The sequence below is a fragment of the Sesamum indicum genome, linkage group LG9, assembly GCF_000512975.1.
Source record: "Sesamum indicum cultivar Zhongzhi No. 13 linkage group LG9, S_indicum_v1.0, whole genome shotgun sequence".
Taxonomy (NCBI): Eukaryota; Viridiplantae; Streptophyta; class Magnoliopsida; order Lamiales; family Pedaliaceae; genus Sesamum; species Sesamum indicum.
This window is the reverse complement of record NC_026153.1, coordinates 2383424-2404583: the sequence shown is the minus strand read 5'-3', so window position 1 is coordinate 2404583 and position 21160 is coordinate 2383424. Positions and strand designations below refer to the sequence as shown.

General features: G+C 37.4%; 2 protein-coding genes across 7 annotated transcripts; one reads left to right on the top strand and one right to left on the bottom strand.

Moving 5' to 3' along the window:
* On the top strand, positions 369 to 15172 carry LOC105170319 (E3 SUMO-protein ligase SIZ1). 5 transcript variants are annotated; one of them, XR_848483.2, is made up of 18 exons: positions 370 to 707; positions 844 to 977; positions 4767 to 4847; positions 5323 to 5365; positions 6149 to 6221; positions 6527 to 6686; positions 6867 to 7000; positions 8081 to 8149; positions 8720 to 8807; positions 8909 to 8984; positions 9589 to 9662; positions 10399 to 10506; positions 11099 to 11260; positions 12483 to 12587; positions 12805 to 12885; positions 12972 to 14190; positions 14383 to 14755; positions 14844 to 15172. XR_848483.2 is itself a non-coding variant. In XM_011091030.2 (17 exons), the coding sequence occupies exons 2-17, from the start codon at positions 954 to 956 to the stop codon at positions 14520 to 14522; spliced, it is 2631 nt and encodes an 876-aa protein (XP_011089332.1). In that variant the 5' UTR covers positions 369 to 707; positions 844 to 953; the 3' UTR covers positions 14523 to 15172. The 5 variants fall into 5 exon arrangements, 3 of the variants coding, with proteins under 3 accessions (XP_011089332.1, XP_011089333.1, XP_011089331.1); XR_848482.2 differs by having other exon boundaries at positions 14825 to 15172; XM_011091030.2 differs by having other exon boundaries at positions 369 to 707; positions 6155 to 6221; positions 14383 to 15172.
* On the bottom strand, positions 16129 to 20628 carry LOC105170318 (general transcription factor IIH subunit 2). Of its 2 annotated transcripts, none has more exons than XM_011091027.2 (5): positions 20446 to 20628; positions 19592 to 19884; positions 18361 to 18822; positions 17783 to 18155; positions 16129 to 16820 (listed from the first exon to the last, which is right to left on the bottom strand). In XM_011091027.2, the coding sequence occupies exons 2-5, from the start codon at positions 19874 to 19876 to the stop codon at positions 16672 to 16674; spliced, it is 1269 nt and encodes a 422-aa protein (XP_011089329.1). In that variant the 5' UTR covers positions 19877 to 19884; positions 20446 to 20628; the 3' UTR covers positions 16129 to 16671. The 2 variants fall into 2 exon arrangements, with proteins under 2 accessions (XP_011089329.1, XP_011089330.1); XM_011091028.2 differs by having other exon boundaries at positions 19592 to 19879.

Below are 21160 nucleotides of genomic sequence, written 5' to 3'. Positions count from 1 at the left end.
GAATATTATTATATTTTTGAGTGAATTAATGTGGGGTTCATTACCATAATATCCATGACCTTAGGACTTGGCTCTATCTAAATATCCCCACCAACATAACATAATTTCAATTCTACCTTTACATGGATGGCACTTACAAGAGATTGTACTATTGACATGAAAGCTGCTGATCATGGTACAGAAGGTCAAAACATCGTCATGATGGTACAACCCTCGTGTCCATACTTGTTTTATTCTTCCTGCTCCCGGTGTAGGCTATTATTATTATTATTATTTTCGGTAATTCTTAGTGCGGACAAAATGCGACGAGCGCACTTACGTCAAAACCTATGACTCGATAAATTAAATTAAAAAAGCAAGTAAACGTAGTGACACATGGACTCGACCGCAGATAATCAGAACCCGGATGTGTCTGCGGGGAACTAACCGGAATCCATAACCGACGATACGTCCGGAAATTTGGTGGGCTTCCACTTCCGGCTGGTTCTTGCGGTCAAAAGAAAACGCACATTTCCTACCTTGTGTGTGTATCTTGAGAGAGAGAGTGAAAGAGAGAGAAAAGAATAGAGAGGCGGCGAAGAGGCGGTGTCGCCGTGTGTTCTCCTGTCACCCCAAAACCCTAATTGCGTTTGCCGCCCAAGGACTCGCCAGTTTTCGCTAGTTTCTTGAAATTTTTTTGTTAATTTGTCCGTTTTGGCTGTATCAGGGTAAGATTTCATTTTTTTAAAAATTAAATTGCATGAAGTTTTTCTGTTTTTGGTCTGGTTCCGATTGAACTTATTTACTGATGATGTGGGTGGTTGGCATTTTGATGGCTAATTTTTGTTTGTTTGGTTCGATCAGTTGTTAATTGGAAGGCTGCATGAGAACTGTAACTGGAAATTTAATTGAGCATTTGCTAATTCTGCTGAGGTCTGCTGTGGTAGAGTAATTTCCTTCAGGGGTTTAAGAGGATGGACCTGGTGTCTAATTGCAAGGTAAATTTAGTTTCTTCAAGGTATTGTTGAATTTGGTTTTCCTGGATTGATGTTTTCCCTTTCTGTTTCGAATTCTTCAGTTTACTGTATCATTAGTGAATGATGGTGGCAACAATTGCTGGTGATTGATCATTCATCTAAACTTGATCATTGGTTCATTGAGTATTAGATTTATTTAGATGGCTTTGTCCTGAAAGTCATTTGGGTACCAACACTAAGCTACTTTGAGCAATTACTATTAGCTAGTTAAAAATATTTTACTTTCACATGATTTTAGAATTGACTACTCCATTGGTTCTTTTGAGTACTAGATTCATTTAGATAACTTTGTACGCAAAGTCATTTGCTGATCAACACTAAGCTACTTTGAGCAATGCATATAGCCATATTTTTTATTAAAACTGATTTCAAGAGTTGACTGCTATTATGTCCTGTAATCAGTCTTCCATGCGGGGTGTAGAATATGCAATTCTGCCTTAGTCCTATCCCAATCTTTTGTTTTGTGTTATTTGATTCCTTGACGAATTATATTCCCATGGAACTCTTGGAGAAAATATGGACCTCCTATTTTTCCACTCCGTTCTGTGTTTGACAATTCTCAAGCAGTTAGGGATAAACACCGAGTATTCCTGCAAAACACATGCATTTAATTTAAACATAATAAGGAATATGATTCTAATTTAATGGTAGGTTCCCCTATACACCACGATCACCATTCCTCTCTATCATCCTGCCCTCTGCCCATCTACCATAGCCACATGCAGCAGCTCTTCGTGAAGCTGCACATTCAGCCGTTTTAGATATACGAAAACAGCTTCATCCACCTATACAGCCTGGTTCAAGATCCTCTGGATCACCTTCCCCTACTTTATTGCCCCTTAGCCAATTATTTTTATCTGCATGCATCTGCTGGTGCTGTGATGACAATCTGGTCAGCCATCCACAGCACGTAGCAAAAAGGTAATAGAGACATTGAACATACTGGCAGTAACTTCCATGAATTAGAAATCTCATTTTATTTTGCAGAAGATCAGGTCACAATTTGAAAGTCCTCCAAGACTGGTGATCAGATATTTCCGATCTGTCCTTTCGCATACTTATGTTCTACATATCACAAAGAACACTGAACATAAGAATGAAGTCCATATTGGGAACTTTAGTATCGTTGTTACTTTATTCCCAAATGGTCATGCACTATCCTTGGTCTATCCTGTCTCTGCCCAAATTTGCTTTACATTTCAAGTTGTTTCCTGTTTGCAATTAGCTTTATTCGGTGATTGTTTCCTTGCCTTCACTGCTCAATATGTGATGGCATCCTTCCATACAACTTCTCCAGCCATGGACTGGAGGGTGAAATTCACAAATTATTTTGTCCTCCATATAACCATCAGAGCAAGAATCCATTGTAATTACGATGCCATGCATCTTCTTCATTTGCCTAGGACTCTGCTTATGTGAAATACGATGTAACCGTGCGGCTAATTTCACCACCTCCTGATTATAGCACAATACTTTTGATGAATCAGAAGCCCTAAGTTTTGAGTAATACCTAAAATCATCATAGTGAAATTCCTTTTGGAGGCATGAGTATTAGATCCAACTTTAGTGAGGAGTTCCTCACTGGTAATTTTAGTTAAGGGAGACGTGGAAGTTTAGTTGTACTTTATGCTTCTATAATCCAAAGGGTTAGGTTATGAGGGAAGCATATCCTGTTTTCTCCAGCTTTAGGAAATTTGGTGGATGATAAGTTTATTATGTGTTACTTGCAGAGTGGTGTAAGGATTATATAATTCTTTTCATTTTGAATTTTGATGAATACAGAACTTTTGAGCTAAAACCTTGTCATCTTCACTTTTATGGTTTAGCCAGAACTACTTGTATGCTATGGATGTAATACTGGTCCACCTTTGGCACTTGTGGAAGGGGCTGAAATGAAAAATACTAGAGAGCATGAGCAACTTACAGCATCTACCCATGTAATTGAAAGATAATACTTTTATGTGATATAATTGGTAAAATTTAACTGCTCAGAAAGCTAATATTAAAATGCAATATTTCCTGAATCTTGTTCTGAATATAAGCGCAAGAATAGCTGTTTCGAAATTCAAATTAATCCCTGAATTTTCTTGGGCTCTAAGAAAAAAGGACTACGCAGAATAAATGGAAAGTGACAGCAAGCTCCAGCTGTCTTCTGCCCATCACCGCCCTTCCTGATTTTTGTTGCCGAGGTTAAAATAGATCTTTTCCTTTCTCATTTCTGGTCGCCGCCGCAAAGGTTCAAAGGGATCTTCTCTTCCTACTTTTGCTACCACATTTCTCTTTCTCTATGCAAAACCACAATCTTTCCTGTTTATGTGCTAAATCGAATCTACCCAAGTGTTTCCTCTTCCAGAAGCGTGCATATTCATAGCTGTTTTCTCCAAACTGAGGGCAATTTGAGTGCTGCTCTGCGCCAAACGTGCTAGTTCGCTCCCTGGTCTCTGGAGCGGTGATCCCTCCTTGCCAATTATCTGATCCAGTCTCCACCTAGTTTTTATTTATATTGGATTGTGTAGAGAAATGGGCCCAACTCTATTCCGTTCAATTATTTGTGCTGAATCTTTTCCAATCTAACCGATGTTGGAGCTATCAGCTATGAATAGCATTTTAACTTGTCTTAGTTTGCAAAAAATGTCTAGTCGACGACGATGCATGGGGTTATTATTGCTGGCACATTTTATGATTTTGGGACATTTGAGGTCTCCAGCCTATCTCATTTTCTCAGATGGGAGTTTAGCATTTAAAGTTCTAGTCATCTTTGTATCCCAAGAGATAGTGTTTTTTTTTCCTTGGATCTAATTTTTCTAAGAGGAAGGTGAAGCTGTCAAGTATGATTGTGTGCAGAGTATTTTCTATGAAACATGGTGTTTTGGACCTTTGGTGGCATTAGACCATCTAGGATCACTGATTTGATGGTAGAGTACGATAATATTTAAAGTTTGTATGGTAGTGGTAAATGATAGATTGGGACGAGACTGAAGAACTGAACTGATCTTCTGCCTGGGCTAACACCCTTCTCTTTTTTCTCCCAGAAAGATTTGGACCATCAGATCAATAGCCTTGTCCAAGATGTATGACTTTGATAAACCTGCCTTAATTTGATGGTCCTTAGATGAATTCTATTCCGTTCTACTTGGATCCCTAAAGGTGAGGTGTTGTTGAATATCTAATCAACTACATAACCATTCCAATATTGAGTATGGATGTAGATTAAGTAATGTGTACATTTGCATTTATTGATGAATACAAGGAAGAGGATGTGAAATCTTTAGGATCAACCGGCATAGACCTGGGTCTTTATGCCTATCATTTGATAACTTCTTGTTCAAATTTGCAATGTAAGAACAAAAACCTAATGGCGTATTTGGTAGGAGTTGAGTGGGAGGAGGACCTGAGAGATCGGAGAGCCTATTCTATTTCCTTCCTGAGAAATCTTAATTATATACTGCCCAACTTGTGATCCTTACAATCTTGAAATGTACAGTGCTAAAGCTGATTGTCCGTGAAACTTAGTCATTGTACATCTGCTTCTCATTTACTTTGAGAATCTAATCATGCTATATGTTTGCTCCTTCCTGCCTTTGCTGTAAGACTTCATATGACATTTATCATAGGTTGCCTGCTGTTATTTTTAACCATCCACCTGCTGGTCTTGTTATGACGAGGGAACTGAAAATTGTACTTTCTTAAGCCAATCTAATGTGTTTATTTTCATCTAAAAAGTCTGAACTAGTTTGTTTTGTTTTGCAGGACAAGTTAGCATATTTTAGGATAAAGGAGCTCAAGGATGTCCTTACCCAACTAGGGCTTTCAAAGCAGGGAAAGAAGCAGGTCAAATGTGAATAACATTATCGATCTTTGTGAATCTTTATAATGAGGAGCTAATCACATCACTAGTCTCAATTAACTTTATTTGCTTTCACTTATTGGCTGGATATGGGGAGATGACCTGTTGCTTACCTTATGCTTTATCGCCCAGTTGCTATTTTCTTTATTATCACGGAACTTTTTTTAATTTGCTTGCAGAAACATCTTTTGTTGGTGTATGGTTAATATGGTCTTTACTAGTTATGTTAAGCAACTATCTAATTTGTCACAGTAACTCAATGTGTGCCTGTGAACCTGGATTTTAGAATGATCTTTAATCTTGGTCCTGTATTTGGCTTGAGACTGTAAATATTATAACCTAATATTTCTTAAGTTATTAGGCCTATGAATAGGCTTGGTTCACTGTTCACATAATCTGCTCATGGCGTGTTGAAACTTGGAAGATATTTAGTTGTTTGTTTGCATTGTCTCCTCTCAGGACCTTGTTGATCGGATACTAGCCATTCTCTCCGATGAACGAGGTATATAGAATTCGACCCTTTAGTTAATTAGCTTGCAAAATTATGACAAAATCGTTTCTACAAGTATGTGTGTTATTTTATTCCATTTCCTTTCCTGCTAAAATCTGGAAATGAAATCTCGTTTCCCTTTTGGGCATTTGGATTTAAGTTGCACAGTTATTACGTCTGGTCATCATTTTATGTACTGGCTGCAACCATAGGAGCTTCTTTCTTTGTAATCGACTATATTGATACTCTAATTTTTACATCCATAATTGAATACCTCTGCATATTCTTCTCTGTGTTATTTTCTTCTTTTACTATATGAGCAGGACTGAATTTAGAATTCCAGCTAACTTGAAGTTAGCAGCACTCTCGCAGAGTAATAACATATCGGCAATTTTCATGTTCATATATTGTGTAGTGGAAATAAAGTATTCCAAGTTAGTTCCTTGAGGAAATAGGAGATAAGATAAAGTGGGTAGCAGAACGAAAATTCTTGAGGAAGTTGCTGCTCTCTAAAAGAAACTACTTACATCTCTGCTCTCTCTCTATTTGTAGTAAAGGAAGTATTGCTTAGAAACCAATTATGTGACTCTGCTGAGTCACATTTGGATTGTGGGAGTATAAAAACGACCAACTTCCAGACAAATGAAGTTACGACATGTCATTTTTGCATGCTTGGACTGAAATATGTGGTAGTCAGGAATTGCGCACATTGATTACATCATGCGCTATACGTCCTTGCACCTTAGTGCTTCACTGCATGTGACACCAGATGTATCTAATACCATATTTTACCAGTTTCAGGATTGTGGGCCAAGAAAAATGCTGTTGGTAAGGAGGATGTGGCAAAGCTAGTTGATGACACTTACAGGTGTTTTTTTCTGTTTGCTACATGGCCTTGTGCGAAACACATGCTTGGAATGCTTCATGTTCCTCATTTTACGTTTATTTGTGGGCTTTTATGAATTATCAAGCCATGCTTTCAATTTGCCTAATTGCATGTCCATTAGAGGGCTTTTATGAATTATCAAGCCATGCTTTCAATTTGCCTAATTGCATGTCCATTAGAGTCGGTATGAAAGTCGATGAATGGGTTATCATGGGATTGCACTGCGAGGTGCATTCTTTTATCCACATTAGATGATCAAACATGTGTTTTTTCATTGAACTTTTCAGGAAAATGCAGGTCTCCGGTGCATCTGACTTGGCTTCGAAATCACAAACTGTCTCAGATAATTCAAACATAAGACCCAAAGAGGAAACTGAAGACCGCCATCAAATGGAAAAGATACGCTGCCTCTGTGGAAGCACACTGCCAACTGATTCAATGATCAAGGTATTGTACAATCTGCTTAATGGATCTTAAGCATGTGTTCATGTAACTCCTGTACCGAACTTTTTTCATCCTCTTTGATGTATTGTTGTTTTTCATGTGGGCATAACATTCCGGATCAAAAAGTCTTTTTGGTCCTACGATGCATCTGTATTTTTTTTACAATCTGAAATTTTGGTACAGTGCGAAGATCCTAGGTGCAATGTCTGGCAGCATATGGCATGTGTGCTGATTCCCGAGAAACCCACAGAGGGCATCCTGCCAAATCCTCCAGATATCTTTTACTGTGAAGTTTGTAGACTGAGTCGGGCCGACCCGTAAGTCACAATGTTTCTTTTCACTTGATGTGTAGCATCATTATATGCCATCTTCCCTATCTTCTTGGTTCTAGAACTTTTTTGTTGTCGATACCAGCTGATTGTTCTTGTTGAAGCTTGTTGATTCACTATGGTATAGTAGTTTATCTGTAAATTATCTCATTTAATGATAATTTGGTAAGTTATCTTATCTTTTATTCACTAAAGAAAGATGAACACTTCTTTATTTAGCTTTTGCTGTAAGGGGACTTCTCTAGTTGTCTTCTCTATTACCTGACTTGCTTTCTTGCATCGAGGATGCAGTATTTCCTCGTTTGGAGAAGTTGAGTTTGATGATCATTTCTGTTTCTCACAATTGATTCATAAAGATCTGAACTTCGAAGCAGAAGGGAAAAAGTAGATACTAGATAAGTTCATGAGGTTTTTTGACAATCGATTCTTTTAAGGTTGGCTTAGACTTGTTTATTGAGCATATTCACAATGGTAAAAAGATTTAATTAATCTTGGTGCTACCATGCAATTGCATATGTTATGATTTGTAATTTGGCTTAGAATCTTATCTTCGTCCTATGCTAACTCTTTCTTGGGAAAAAATTCTGATGATTGCTTACCATGTATATAGAGATCATAATCGTATAGCAAGTCTCGTGGACATGCTTATAACTGGTTAAGATATTTAAGAGATTCTTTAGTTTGGTGTAGTAGTCGAGTTCAGTAATGGGTAAGCCTGTATATTACTATCATGCTCTTTTACTTCTGTTGTAGGTGTCCTTTACATTATTATTTATTCTGAAGAAGATTCCCAGGAGCAAGAAGACCTTATTTATATGTTGGATGCTTTATTTTATGATTATCAAATAGATTATGCAGAAATCATCAAAATTTTTATTTCTGCTTCCATGAATTATTCAGCAGATAGTCTGTTATTCTATGTGGAAACAGCTTAGAAACAAGATACTATGCCTTCTATAGTGCCTTATCATCCCCAAGCTGCAATTGATTTCTTCTGTGTGGATTAAATCAGGAATCCTTTTGGACGCTTGATATATATGGTTGATTCTATGTTGTTTTAATATGCAGCTTCTGGGTGACGGTTGCACATCCTTTATATCCTGTGAAATTGAACATCACAAATGTTCCTGCAGATGGGTAACTACATGCTTTAACCTCTTACCAAGGACTTTAATTCCTTAATTTGAGATGTTAATAATGTAATAGGATTTCAGCTATCTACTTGCTGAACCTGAACATCTGCTAGATTTATTATATCAAACTGCTATGATTTCCTTGTAACTGTTTATCATATTATTTGAAAAGGAAATAAGTTCTGCTTACTGTAATGTTTTTGCTATTTACTTGCTGTCTGCTGACGCTTATCCTCAGTTAGATTTATTATATCAAGCTATTGTGAGTTCATTATTGTCTTCGAATTCATTTTTCTATTTATTAAAATTTCAAAATTCACCTTCTGAGTGGCAATTTTTCTCTTTCATTTATTTTTCTCAAAGTACTGTGCCTGCAAATAGTTTTGAACTTTGACTATCATGTTCTGGCCGTTTTTCTTGCCCCATGTGGTAACTACTTGGGAACACATCTTTCCATACATTTCTGAAACATATTTTCTGCTGTTTGTCCTGTAGGGTTTCTATGTTTCATGCACATTTCATTTTTGAATTATTTTCAAACTGGGTGCATCTGATACTTATTTGTGGCTTCCAGCTCAAATCCTAGTCAGAGCATTGAGAAAACGTTTTCACTTGCAAGAGCAGACAGGGATTTGTTGTCAAAACAAGAATATGATGTTCAGGTTGGTCAGGAAGCAATGTAATGGTAATAATTATATGTTCTCCATGATTCAAATATGCCAATTGCTACCATGCTTATGATGGCTTTGCTATTGATGATTAGGCGTGGTGCATGCTTCTTAACGACAAGGTAACATTTAGGATGCAGTGGCCGCAGTATGCAGATCTACAGGTCAATGGTATTACTTCTCCTTAGTCCTTAGATTGCTCACTCATAGACCCTGGGTCCAACGAATGAAGCTCTTTTTTTCTCTAGTAGCACCTGGGTTCCTCTGTTAATGTTATTTCTTCTGGCCTTCACATGAAGATGAACACATATGGTGCTACTGTAACATTATACTTTGTGTACAAGTGTCAAATTTTTTTGTGATTTGTACGCGGAAACATGTAATGCTAATGCATTTCTACTATGTATACAGTGTGAAGTCATCTTTTGTCATTTCTTTCATGCTTGTAGCATACATTATAATTTGTTTAGGAATTGCTTGAAGGATACGATCTTCACTAAATTATGCATTCTTTTTTCCTTTTTTTTTTTTTTCACGTAATTGATGGAGCTCTTATTCTTCTTGCTTCACTTTTATAGAAGTCTATCACTATCCTTTTTCAAAGAACATTTTTGTGTTTGTGATTTATCAGGTGTACCAACTAAATTATGCATTCTTTTTTCCTTTTTTTTTTTTTTCACGTAATTGATGGAGCTCTTATTCTTCTTGCTTCACTTTTATAGAAGTCTATCACTATCCTTTTTCAAAGAACATTTTTGTGTTTGTGATTTATCAGGTGTACCAGTGAGGGCAATAAACAGACCTGGGTCTCAGTTGCTGGGAGCAAATGGTCGAGATGATGGACCTGTTGTGAGTTCTCTCTTACTGCATTATAGTTTTAACTGTTTGTCAAACTTAGGAACTGTCCCTTATCTGTATTAGTTAGTTGTAGTCGTGTGATGTTTCCTTTTGCCTAGTTGCAAAGAATGTTTTCATTAAAAAATCATCCGCTGATTGATTTTTCTCATGCCCCTTTTGGCAACCGGATGAAGAAAATTTTCAATTTTTGGCCATTATACCACCAAAATTAGATGTCAAATCTTCCTTTCTCATTGTGCCACATAATCTGCAACTTGTCATCATAAATTTCTAATGCAGATTTTGAATGAAGTATTTTGCAATATCAACTGAATTCACATGTTTGTCATGGGTATTTATGTGGATCCTTTCTTCTGCTCTGCTCTCTCAGAGATCATCTCTGATCCAAGGAAGAGTATGCTGCTATTCTAGGGCGGTGATTATTTATGAGAAATCTAGAAATAGATGCGAGAAAGAATATGAGATTGTATCAGTTGTTGTCTTTTGTCATCACTGTCTATATTATCCATGTGATTAACTGACATGTGCTTTCATTAGTTTTGTTTTATTGCTAACTTCATTTATTCTTGACATAATGTTTTCCCCATTTTTTGGCTTTTCCCTTTTGGCCTTGGGGAGAGGGGGTTCATTAACTCAATTTAGTTTTTCAATTGGGCATTTTACAGGACTCTATTTGTTGATTGTTTTTGTTGTCCTTACTCCTTAGCCTGTGTTGTTCCTTTGTCAGATTACACCGTGCACTAGAGACGGACTTAATAAGATCTTTGTAGGAGGATGTGATGCTCGCATATTCTGTATGGGAGTTAGAATTGCCAAGAGACGCTCACTGCAGCAGGTCAGCTGACCTCCACATCTTCATATTTTGATTGCTTTATCTACTTTTCAAGTATTGGTATTGTAATTGGTTCAAAGTAATGAAGGAGAGAGGTACGCGTTCTCTGATTATGCTTGTCCTTGTATGATTTATGGCTGCTTGACGACTTCTTTGGTGTTCTGGAAGCCTGATGGTACTTTCCTGTTGGTTTCTTGAATATTCATACTTCTAATCATATTGTTGAAATTAGTTATTCAACAGCTACTTGTTTTGTTATTACCCTTTGTTTTTTCCGTAGTTGGATTGAATTTTGGGAGTGTGGGCTGGATGATTATATGGATTTCTGAATTTTATTGGTCCTTGCCAAATGTTTTTAATCATGTTATGTGGGCTTGAACTGTTTATTAATATACTTTGTTGTTTGCATACTAGCTTATATATATGCAGTCTGCTTATGACACCTTGTCCTTTAATTTGCGCCTATAAGGATGGGGAGAATTGGTCTTTGTTACTTTTTAACTTTGAGAAGATTGTGGAAAGTTTGGTATTTCAACAGTGTCTTCATTTGTGATTGGCGGAAACAAAATGGTACTAAGGCCATCTTTGCTAATAGGTTCTCAACATGATCCCGAAAGAGGACGAAGGCGAGCGTTTCGAGGACGCACTGGCTCCTGTTCGTAGATGTGTTGGGGGTGGGGCTGCCACAGAAAATGCTGATAGTGATAGTGATATTGAAGTTGTTGCTGATTTCATTCCTGTCAATCTTCGCTGTCCTGTGAGTAGTTTCAATATATGCATGCTTTTTAACTATGTTTAGAAAAAAAGACCAAGAAAATGATGCATGTATAATCAATTATGTTGTCTGGTGCCATTATGCTTCTGTTGAGCCCATCTATGAAATCTGCACTTGTTTGTCCAACACAAGTGAATCTCTGGTGGTGCTCAAGATTTGTTGGATGCACGTACATGACATATGATATGGCTTGAATATCCACTGCTTTGGTTTGATAACAAGCAGGATCTTATGTTCTTTATACAAGTTGAATACTTGCTTTAGATCATTTCTTGACCCTCGATTAGCATTCTTCCTTGCAGCATTTGACCAATAAGTATGCTTTAAGATTGTGATCTTGTTCAAGATCCATATGCGATCTATGAATCTTTCTGCCTTTTCGGCTTTACTAAAGTCTCCCTCCTCTGTATTAAAATTACTAACAGTTCAATGCAAAGTTCTTCCTGATGGCCAATTTCCACTGTTGTTAAGATAGTGGCTCTGCTTTTCTTATTGAGTTGTTTGACTTGTATACATCGTGTTTCCTGGTTTCACCTGTAAATCTTCTAATCACAAATCCAAATGCCTGCATCATGGCGAAAGCTGTCTCGCCTTTTCAGAAAAAATGTCCTCCGTTTCTTTGCTAGATGCCATTTTCATTGCTGAAAGACTTGTCTATAAAGACTTTTTCTAGCTATGCTATTCATAATTGGACATGTTCCTGTAGTCCCATGTCAAAATGCGTACGGGGATAAATTAACATTTCTAAGGGATAAGGTTTCTCAATTACTTTTCTCTGAATGGTTGTTACTAGCGAATGAACTATTTAAAACTTTCAGCTATTTTGTGACAACTCGATAGGTCTGCATGCCTGCAAAATCATGTTTTCTAATAAACAATTTAAGTTCAAGTGTACATTTTCTTTCTACATCGATGGTACTTCATGGAATTTCATCATAATTTTTTTCCCTTTATACGTGTGATTAAAGTTAAGGAGCAGTTGTATTAAGAAAAAGATTGGTAATCATTTCCAACATATATATATCGTTGGATGTATGTGTTTGTGTGTCCCATATAAAAACATGATATAGATGAGAACATTGTTGGTCATTGTTTGTGATTGCGTATCTGCGAGGTGACACATGCAGTTGTTCTTCTTTGGAAGTGCTTAATATCGTTCTCATCTCTTAGAACTAAGTAGTATATATATTCATACGTGCTTCAGATGAGTGGTCTAAGAATGAAAGTGGCTGGAAGGTTTAAGCACTGTGCACACATGGGCTGTTTTGATCTTGAAGTGTTTGTGGAAATGAACCAACGCTCCAGGAAGGTACATAAACATGAAACCTTTTATTTCATTTTTGCTTCCTTTAACTTTGAGATAATAGAATTTTTTCTTGTATAATCCTTGACTATTGCTGGTAGAATATATTTGGTTTTTTATGTAAAAGGAGGTACATCCAAGTCAGCTAACTCACATAACTTTTATTTATGATGTGTTTCTTCACTTCCCTATTTATGTTTTTGAATGCTATTTGTGCATGCAGTGGCAATGTCCTATCTGTCTGAAGAACTACTCTTTGGAGAAAATCATTATTGATCCGTATTTCAACCGAATCACATCAAAGGTATTGTCTCATTTTGCCTAGAGGCCGAGTTGTCACTTCTTTTGAATTTTGCATGCATATAATGCTTCCTCAAATATGTCTTACAGATGAGAAATTGTGGAGAAGATGTGGCAGAGATTGAGGTGAAGCCTGATGGCTCCTGGCGTGCCAAGGCAGAAGGTGATCGTAAGGGTGTTGGGGAGCTTGGGTTGTGGCATTTGCCTGATGGTAGCATCTGTGCATCTGCGGATGAGGACTCAAAACCAAAACTGGAACTTAAACCAATAAAACAGGAAGCTGGCTCTGATAGTAATGCTGGTCTTAAACTAGGAATTAAGAAAAACCGAAATGGTTGCTGGGAATTCCATAAACCAGATAATATGCAGGGGATCACAACTGCAAATAGATTTGATGAAAACTTTGAGAAAAATGGTCAGAATATAATTCCTATGAGCAGTAGTGCCACAGGCAGTGGCAAAGATTGTGAGGATGGTAGTGTTAATCAAGTTGGTGGCGGAAACCTTGATTTTTCGACTGTCAATGGTATTGAGTACGAGTCGATTCCCTTGAACATTGATCCAACACATGGATTTAGCGATCGAACGACGTCTGCACCAGCAGGGGAGGCTGAAGTAATTGTCCTCAGTGATTCAGAAGAAGAAATCGAACCTCTAATGTCTTCTGAAGCTGGTTACAAGAACACTGGTCCAGATACTGGTGGAGTCCCATTTCCAGCTGCTCAGCATGGGATTCCTGATTCTTATTATGAACATCCTGCTCTTGGTAATGTTGGAAGTTCATGTCTTGGTCTTTACAACACAAATGATGACGACTTTGGGGTTAATATGTGGACATTGCCTTCTGGTAGTCATGGAGGACCAGGTTTTCAGCTATTTGGTTCTGATGTGGACGTTTCTGAGGCATTAGTTGAAATGCAGCATGGTTCGCTCAATTGCTCATCATCTATTAATGGCTATGCGTTGACTGCAGAGACTGCCATGGGATCTGCTGCACTTGTCTCTGAGTCTAGTGCTCAACGGTCTAATACAAATGATGGCTTAGTAGATAATCCTTTGGCATTTAGTGGCAATGATCCTTCTCTTCAAATATTTCTCCCCACTAGGCCATCTGATGCATCAGCTGCGCCATCTGATTTGAGAGACCATCCAGATGTTTCAAACGGTATTCGTGCTAAGGACTGGATTTCTCTCAGGCTCGGGGATGGTGTTGGAGCGGGTCAAGGTGAATCTGCAGCTGCAAGTGGTATTAATTCAGCACAACAATTACAATCGAAGGATGATACCTTGAACTCATTAGCAGACAATGGTATGCAATGTCACATTTTCTTAGTTGGTTGATGTCACCTCATTTTTTGATGGCATTTCTTGAATCTCTCGCATTATGAATCATTTTACATGCATTGTGTTTCTTGTACCTCACCTCTGACCTTCTTTGAAGATGTTACCATGCCTCTTTTGTCATTTAGTATTTTCATTTTCTTTAATCTTTTCTTGGCAGCATCTTTGTTGCTTGGGATGAACGACAATAGGTCTGGTAAGACAAGTAGGGAGAGATCAGATAGTCCTTTTACATTTCCTCGCCAACGGCGCTCTGTAAGACCAAGATTATATCTATCTATTGATTCGGACTCTGAGTGAAGTTGTTGGGTACCACATCCAGGGGAAATGAGTTCAAATTCCTCAGGACCGCTACCAGATGCATCACATGTAAAGAACCTTTCCAGAAGCACAAGCATTGATGTACTCTTGCTGCCCAGTCGACCTGTGAATACCAATTGAAGAAGCTAAATATAATGCCTGCATTTGGAAAACAGTGATTTTCTGGTGACTTAATATCATTTTGCTGCCACCAGACGAACTGCTTTTGATTGGTGAGCTATGCACCCTGTGTTTTTTTCCAGAATTAAATCTCCTAATGCCTGGTATTTTTCCTGATCCAGGGTCTGTCCATCAAAACAGGTTGGGAAGTCATATTTTCCCCCTTGCTTGTTGGTGAATTGCATGTGCTGGAAAATTGTACATCTGATAGTTATATTATTGGGGAAATTGGAAGTCAGGTTTATTAGTTTTGGTTGTAGTTGCGGAGGGGGGAAGGCTTAGCTTAGGGACATTGTGCTCTTGATCTTAAACGAGAGCAGCCTGTATATCTCATCACAAAAAATCAATAATTTTATAGGAATATAAGTTTATATAAACAATTTTGCTTTCTATAGTTATCCCAGAATTTGCATGTATGATTTCTTAAGTGGGCGGGCTGGCGGGCTGCAGTTTGTCCCCATTTACCCATTTGTATTGTTTTATTAATGGAATCAGCATTGGAACAGATGGAAGACTTTCAAGTGGAGAATTGATTAAACAAAAGCCGAAAGATATAAAATTAAACTGGAAGCAAACAACTAGTAGTGGTTACATTTATTAGAAAGGGAGCAATATACACTCACCGTTGCTTTTGTTGGATAAAAAAAGCCGAAAAGGGGTGGATCAATACTTAGCTAGGCTATTTGTCCGCCTGTTCTATGTGCCGTGCATCTTAGCATGGTTAGCTTCCAAATTATATCTCTTGCCTTGAGCCGTCTGTATTAACCAACTTTTATGTACTAGAAAAGGATATATATCAACCAACTTCTGGTACAATGATCTCGAACAAGAAAAGAGAAAATGTTACAGAAAGCAACTTTGGCTGTTAAAAGAGAAGACAACCACCTTGGTTGATATAGACTTTCTCCTTCTCCAATGCATGTTTCATCGCCGCCCTCCACTTCCTTTTTTCATTACTCTCACCGTGCAATATTGAATGTAGTTTCTTTAATTTTATTGGATAAATTACATTTTGCCATTCGAACTATTCTCATCTTTCCACTTTGCCATCAAATCTTTCCACTTTGCCATCAAAACATTTTGTGTACCGTACCACTCAATTTTGCACTTAGTCATATATGACTCTTTCTTTTTGTTGAATTTTCTGTCGGAAAAACATTACATGCTGTGCATATACGAAAATATCACTTCACAAAATCCTTAAATATCACATGTGTACTGCATGTAACATTTTTTTCGATAAAAATATTTGATTAAAATATAATTACAAATGGCAAAGTTAAAATTTCATAAAATTGAGATGATAAGTTGACACAAAAATGAGTTTAGATGCCAAAGTGTAAAATAATCATAATTCGAATAGTAAAATGTAATTAACCCAACTTTATTCTTAATTTCTTTTACCCGACATCTTTCTTTTCTCATCAAAATCCTTGAACCGGACAAAACATGAAGAATAAACAAATTGCATCACTTTGATCAAATAGAAGCAAATGACATCTGCGGAGATGAATAGAAGAAACAGTACAAATTTTAGTAAACTCTCTTTTGTCCCCGAGATTCCTGTGCCCAATATAAAACCAACTGATCAGGAGAATGAGGCAGGTTGTATTGCCTTGGCATCATGATTCTTCCTTCACCATTTTCACCAGATACAAGGCATTAGGGCGGGAAGGAATATGAGAAAGAGGGTACTCAAATTACCTGGTATTTGAACCAGCTAATCATGCTCCATATGTTCAGATCACCCATGATCTGTAAAAAGTAAATTCAGAAAGATAATACCATCATCTGGTATCCAACTAATACCGTTCTCTCGAGACCAGTTGTTTCTTGGATGTTATCTAGCATGTTTCTTTAAGGGTGCAGTGCAAACCACCAAGATAAGTTCACCTCCAATAATCTATATGTGAAAGCAGAAGACCACTCCCATATCAGTTCTTTAAACATCATATGTATGCTCATCCGGTCATCCTTCCGCAGTACTAACAGATTTAGAGTGCCGGAAGCTCTCACAACCTGGGCAGTTGTGCAGGCTCTCATGAATGTAAATGTCACAATCAAGGCAAAAGTATTGTTTGCATTTTGGACAAGAAACACAAGAAGCTGGCATGTTTCCTGCATCAACAAAAGCAGACCCAGGTTAGGGATAAAGAATATCATGGCAAGTCCAAGTAAACCGTCTATAGGGAAACTTCAGGTATGGGAATAGATTAGTTATGAAGTGTTCTACTGTGATAGGATTACAGAATAAGTAATTCTAATTTCCATACGATCTTAGCACGGTTGATTTTTCTTACAAGTCTGTATATATGCTTCCATTTGTCTGGTGACTAAGGAAACAATATGTAAGCATCGCTATTAGATTCGAGAGGAGCATGAAACAAAAGGTCACTTGGTAGGTGAACTTAACACTAGAGGCATTCATGCCTACTTAAATAAGGAGCTAACTTGTTTCTACTGTTTCCAACTCTTACAACAAATAAGTTCTGTAACGAATGAAGAGCACCTAACCTCAGGTTAAACTACCTCATTTTAGACTAGTGATATAAATAAAACAGAACGTGGGGAACACTGGAGAGGATCCAAAGCATACTTAAACCCAAAGGTGAACGGAGAAATAAATAAGGCAAGTTGCAGGTGTCATTATTAATGAGCGAGAAAAACTAGTGGCTCAACAATCAAACTACATTTCCACTTCCCAAGGTCATATTTATATTGATGGATTTGAAATCATAAACCTCAAGTCTCTAGTAACAAATACTTCGAATTTGTTTCCATAATTTAAATTCAACAAATTCAAAGGATTTCAAATCCCTAGTAACAAATCAGTTGGAATAGTTTGGATAATTGTGAATTCAAAGGATTTCAAATCCTTCAGCTCTAAATTTAAATCATGTATTGCTAAATAATGGATTTGAAATTCTTCTAATATAGAGTCATTTAAAATCCTTTTTTCAAGTCCAAATCTATGGGAGCATCAATGCAGTTATTGCATTTTTTCATGCAGACTCCAAATCAAATTATAGGCATTTCAGAGTTCAGGCACAACAAAATTGAACTTTTCAGTTAACACTTACCAGGATTTAGGAGACTTTGTTGGCAACCAAAGCAATTTTTTGGAAGATTTCTCGGATCATTTGAAACTGATGGTGACACATCACCAAATGGAGTTATAGGGAACAAATGGTGATAAGATCTTGCCAAATGGGGTGAAGAAACGAGGGTTAGTCCACATATTTGGCATTCTGTAGGCAAGTCGCAAATGCGTGCTTTGCATCTTGGGCAAGTGTAGCCTCCACCAATCTTAGCCTCTTTATGACAAGAACAGATTGAAATTACACCTTCTGCTGCTCTTTGAGGAAAACCCATCTTAATCAAATTTGCAACTGCAAATTCGGCTATAGCTGGAGGTGGCGGTGCATGCTCAAAGACCAATTCTTTTAAGTGAGACTGCCATAAAAACATTTGTGAATTAGATAAAATATGCTAATATTAGTTGGAAATATTTAATGTTTCAGTCTTCCCTTAACATTGATGCGAAAGGAGTTTTACAGGATTTAGTCAACGAATGTCTGTTCATTTTCCTTCTATCTTGGCCATTACTTACATCAATTATAATTGCAAACATCATTCAGACATTCACAAATGCGCTCACCTCATCTAACGCCACAGAGTATGATCCACCAGTTTCTTGACAAAGATATTTGCAAATGTAGACCTCAGCAGAGAGACCAATAACCGAGCACCTGACCTTAGAAGCCTTGCACTTCTGTACTGTCTCCATAATATCACCTGGATCACAAGTACTAAGAGCAGAATATAAAATAAGAACTTCACGGTGACCATATGTGGGAATCTGATTTAGGAGGCTCTGCACAAGATCCAGGCCATTTTGGAGAGATGCATCACCCGAGCTTGTCAATTTACCCATCAAAACTTTGATATGTGACTCCGGACTTCCACCAAGGTCTGTTAGGGAATGTGCAACCCCATCTTTCAATGTTACTATTCCAATTTGACTCAAGGGATTTTGATCGAAGAACTCCCTGATGAAAGCCTCCACTTGTCGAGCAACAACAACCATTCGGCTGGGTTTATAATCCGTCTCTCCAGCTGCCTGCATGTCAAATACCAAATGCTTAATAATTTATGAAAATAATAAACAAAACTGTTCCATGAAAATGAAAAAATCCTCAAAGTTTGATTTACTGGCCAACTTTTTGGCGCTGTCATACAGTTTCCTATGGAAAGAATATTTCCAGAAACTGATAAAAGTGTATTATATTCTCATACAACGTCACTTCACTTGCAAACAACTTAAAAAATTTATAGTGGGATGTAGTCATCAGTATGATTGCTTTACAGAACAGTTGCAACAAGTTTCTTTCCAATATCATCCTTATCAATACTTTATTGACTAAAGATGATTCAGATGAACCCTATAAACCAATCAAGCCGTAAAGAATTATACTCTGTCAAGGCACTTGTCTATCAGGCTTCTCTACAAATATCCTAATTCAAAATTCAGGTTAAACAAATAAATGCAGTGCGTTCTATCAAAATCATCACCGAAGTTACTTATATATAACGAGCATCCTGAAGTCTCTTTGTCATATAAATCCACCAGTCTTAGAATTCTGAAGTATCTAATAAATCATACAAATCCAGTCCTTTGTCACATATCTAATAAATCCTACAAGATTTAAACTGTAAAAAGAACATAAATTTTTTTCACAACTAATGACTAACAACCAAACTGGAGAAGTAAATTTTGATTGTCATTCATCCTAAATTAGTTCATTAAGTGTAGACTCAAGGGGAAGCAACAAGAAACAACTTATTGTATACATTGAACTTCCACTACAGCTAAATCATTATACACATACCCGGGAAAGATCAATCATGATGTATAGATAACGAATCAGTCCTTTCTGAATTCGGGCAGCTGTCGTTGTGCGAAGACGTCGGCGATACTGAGCGTGGTAAAGACTTTTATTGTCAATAGGCCGGAGAAGCCCAGATTCGTCCTCTTGCAGAGACTCCCATGACCGCTCGTCTGCATAAGTCCTCTCCCACGCATCACGGCCCCTACCATCCGCATCATCATCATCTTCCTCCTCTTCTTCCCTGTTAAACCGCCTCTCTCCATCATTACTTTCTTTTTGCAACATTGTCTAAACTTTTGTTCCGAAAGAAAGAAAACAATATATATATTAGTTGAAAATAGTAAATCCTACAAAAAATAAGACAAGACAGATCCACAATCTATACATTGCAGCACACCCCTACCACAATATTGCAAAAACAAAGATCCCCATACACCATTGTCTTAAGTTGCTCAGCCATGCCTATAACTCCTACTGTAAATACAGGAAACCTTAGAGAAACTATCTTTTGTCTTCTGACAATCCCACATCACTGAATAACTCAACACAAAAAATAACCTTTGTGTGCAGTTAACATTGTATCTTATGCAAGAACCCAGAAAAATCACTGAGCTCAGCTATAGACTGAAAGCTAGACAGCTGTAGCCCACATTTCTTCATGCCCGAACAAATAAAATCAAGACAATTAACATTGTATCCTATGCAAGAAAACCCAGACAAATCACTCAGCTCAGCATACTTGAAATACTGCAGACCCAAAGATAAACTGCTGTAGCCCACATTTCTTCAAACCCAGAACAATCAAAAGCAAAACACACAAAACAGAAGTTAACAAAACCGAAGAAGGTTTCTACCTTCAGCAACCACAAATTGTCCAGACCCGCCAACCCGCCTAAGAGAAAGTGGATTCGCAGGAAGAGTTCAAGGATTTGGTGAGGGTATAGACTACATAAAAAAACAGGTCAAGACGAGTTCTTTCTCGGATGTAAACGAGTCGAAGTACGATCAGTAGAAAAGCTTGAATTGGGAGAGACGATTCCTTGTTTCCAAGTATTTTCCATTTTTCCTGTTTTGGGCCTTTTATGGAGCAATCGGAGAATACGGGTCGGCCCATTTGGAATTTAGTAATTGGGATCCAATATAGTTGTAGTTTAAATGGTATGGGCTGATGATATATATCCTTTTGGTCCCTTAATGACATTTATTCGTATTTTAGCATCTTAAGTTTCACACTCATTATATTTAGGGATGGTTTGATCAAACGAGAATAAAGAGGAAGTGAAACAGTAATGATGCCCCTAAAATTATTGAACTAAGCCCATAAGTTAGGCATACTAATCCAGCCAGTAAAAAGTCCAAATTCATCCACAGGACGGCTAAGGGCCCATCAGCAGGGAAAAAAGGTCCACGGGCTTATCTATTGCCTTACTTAACTGGCAGCCCAAGAAATAAACTCATTTAAGCCAATACGTCATCATATAGTTGGGGGGACGCATCATATGATTTGCCAATACATTTGTATATATCATCCAAAAATATCTTCAAGTGATTCCAGGTAAATCGGTCATA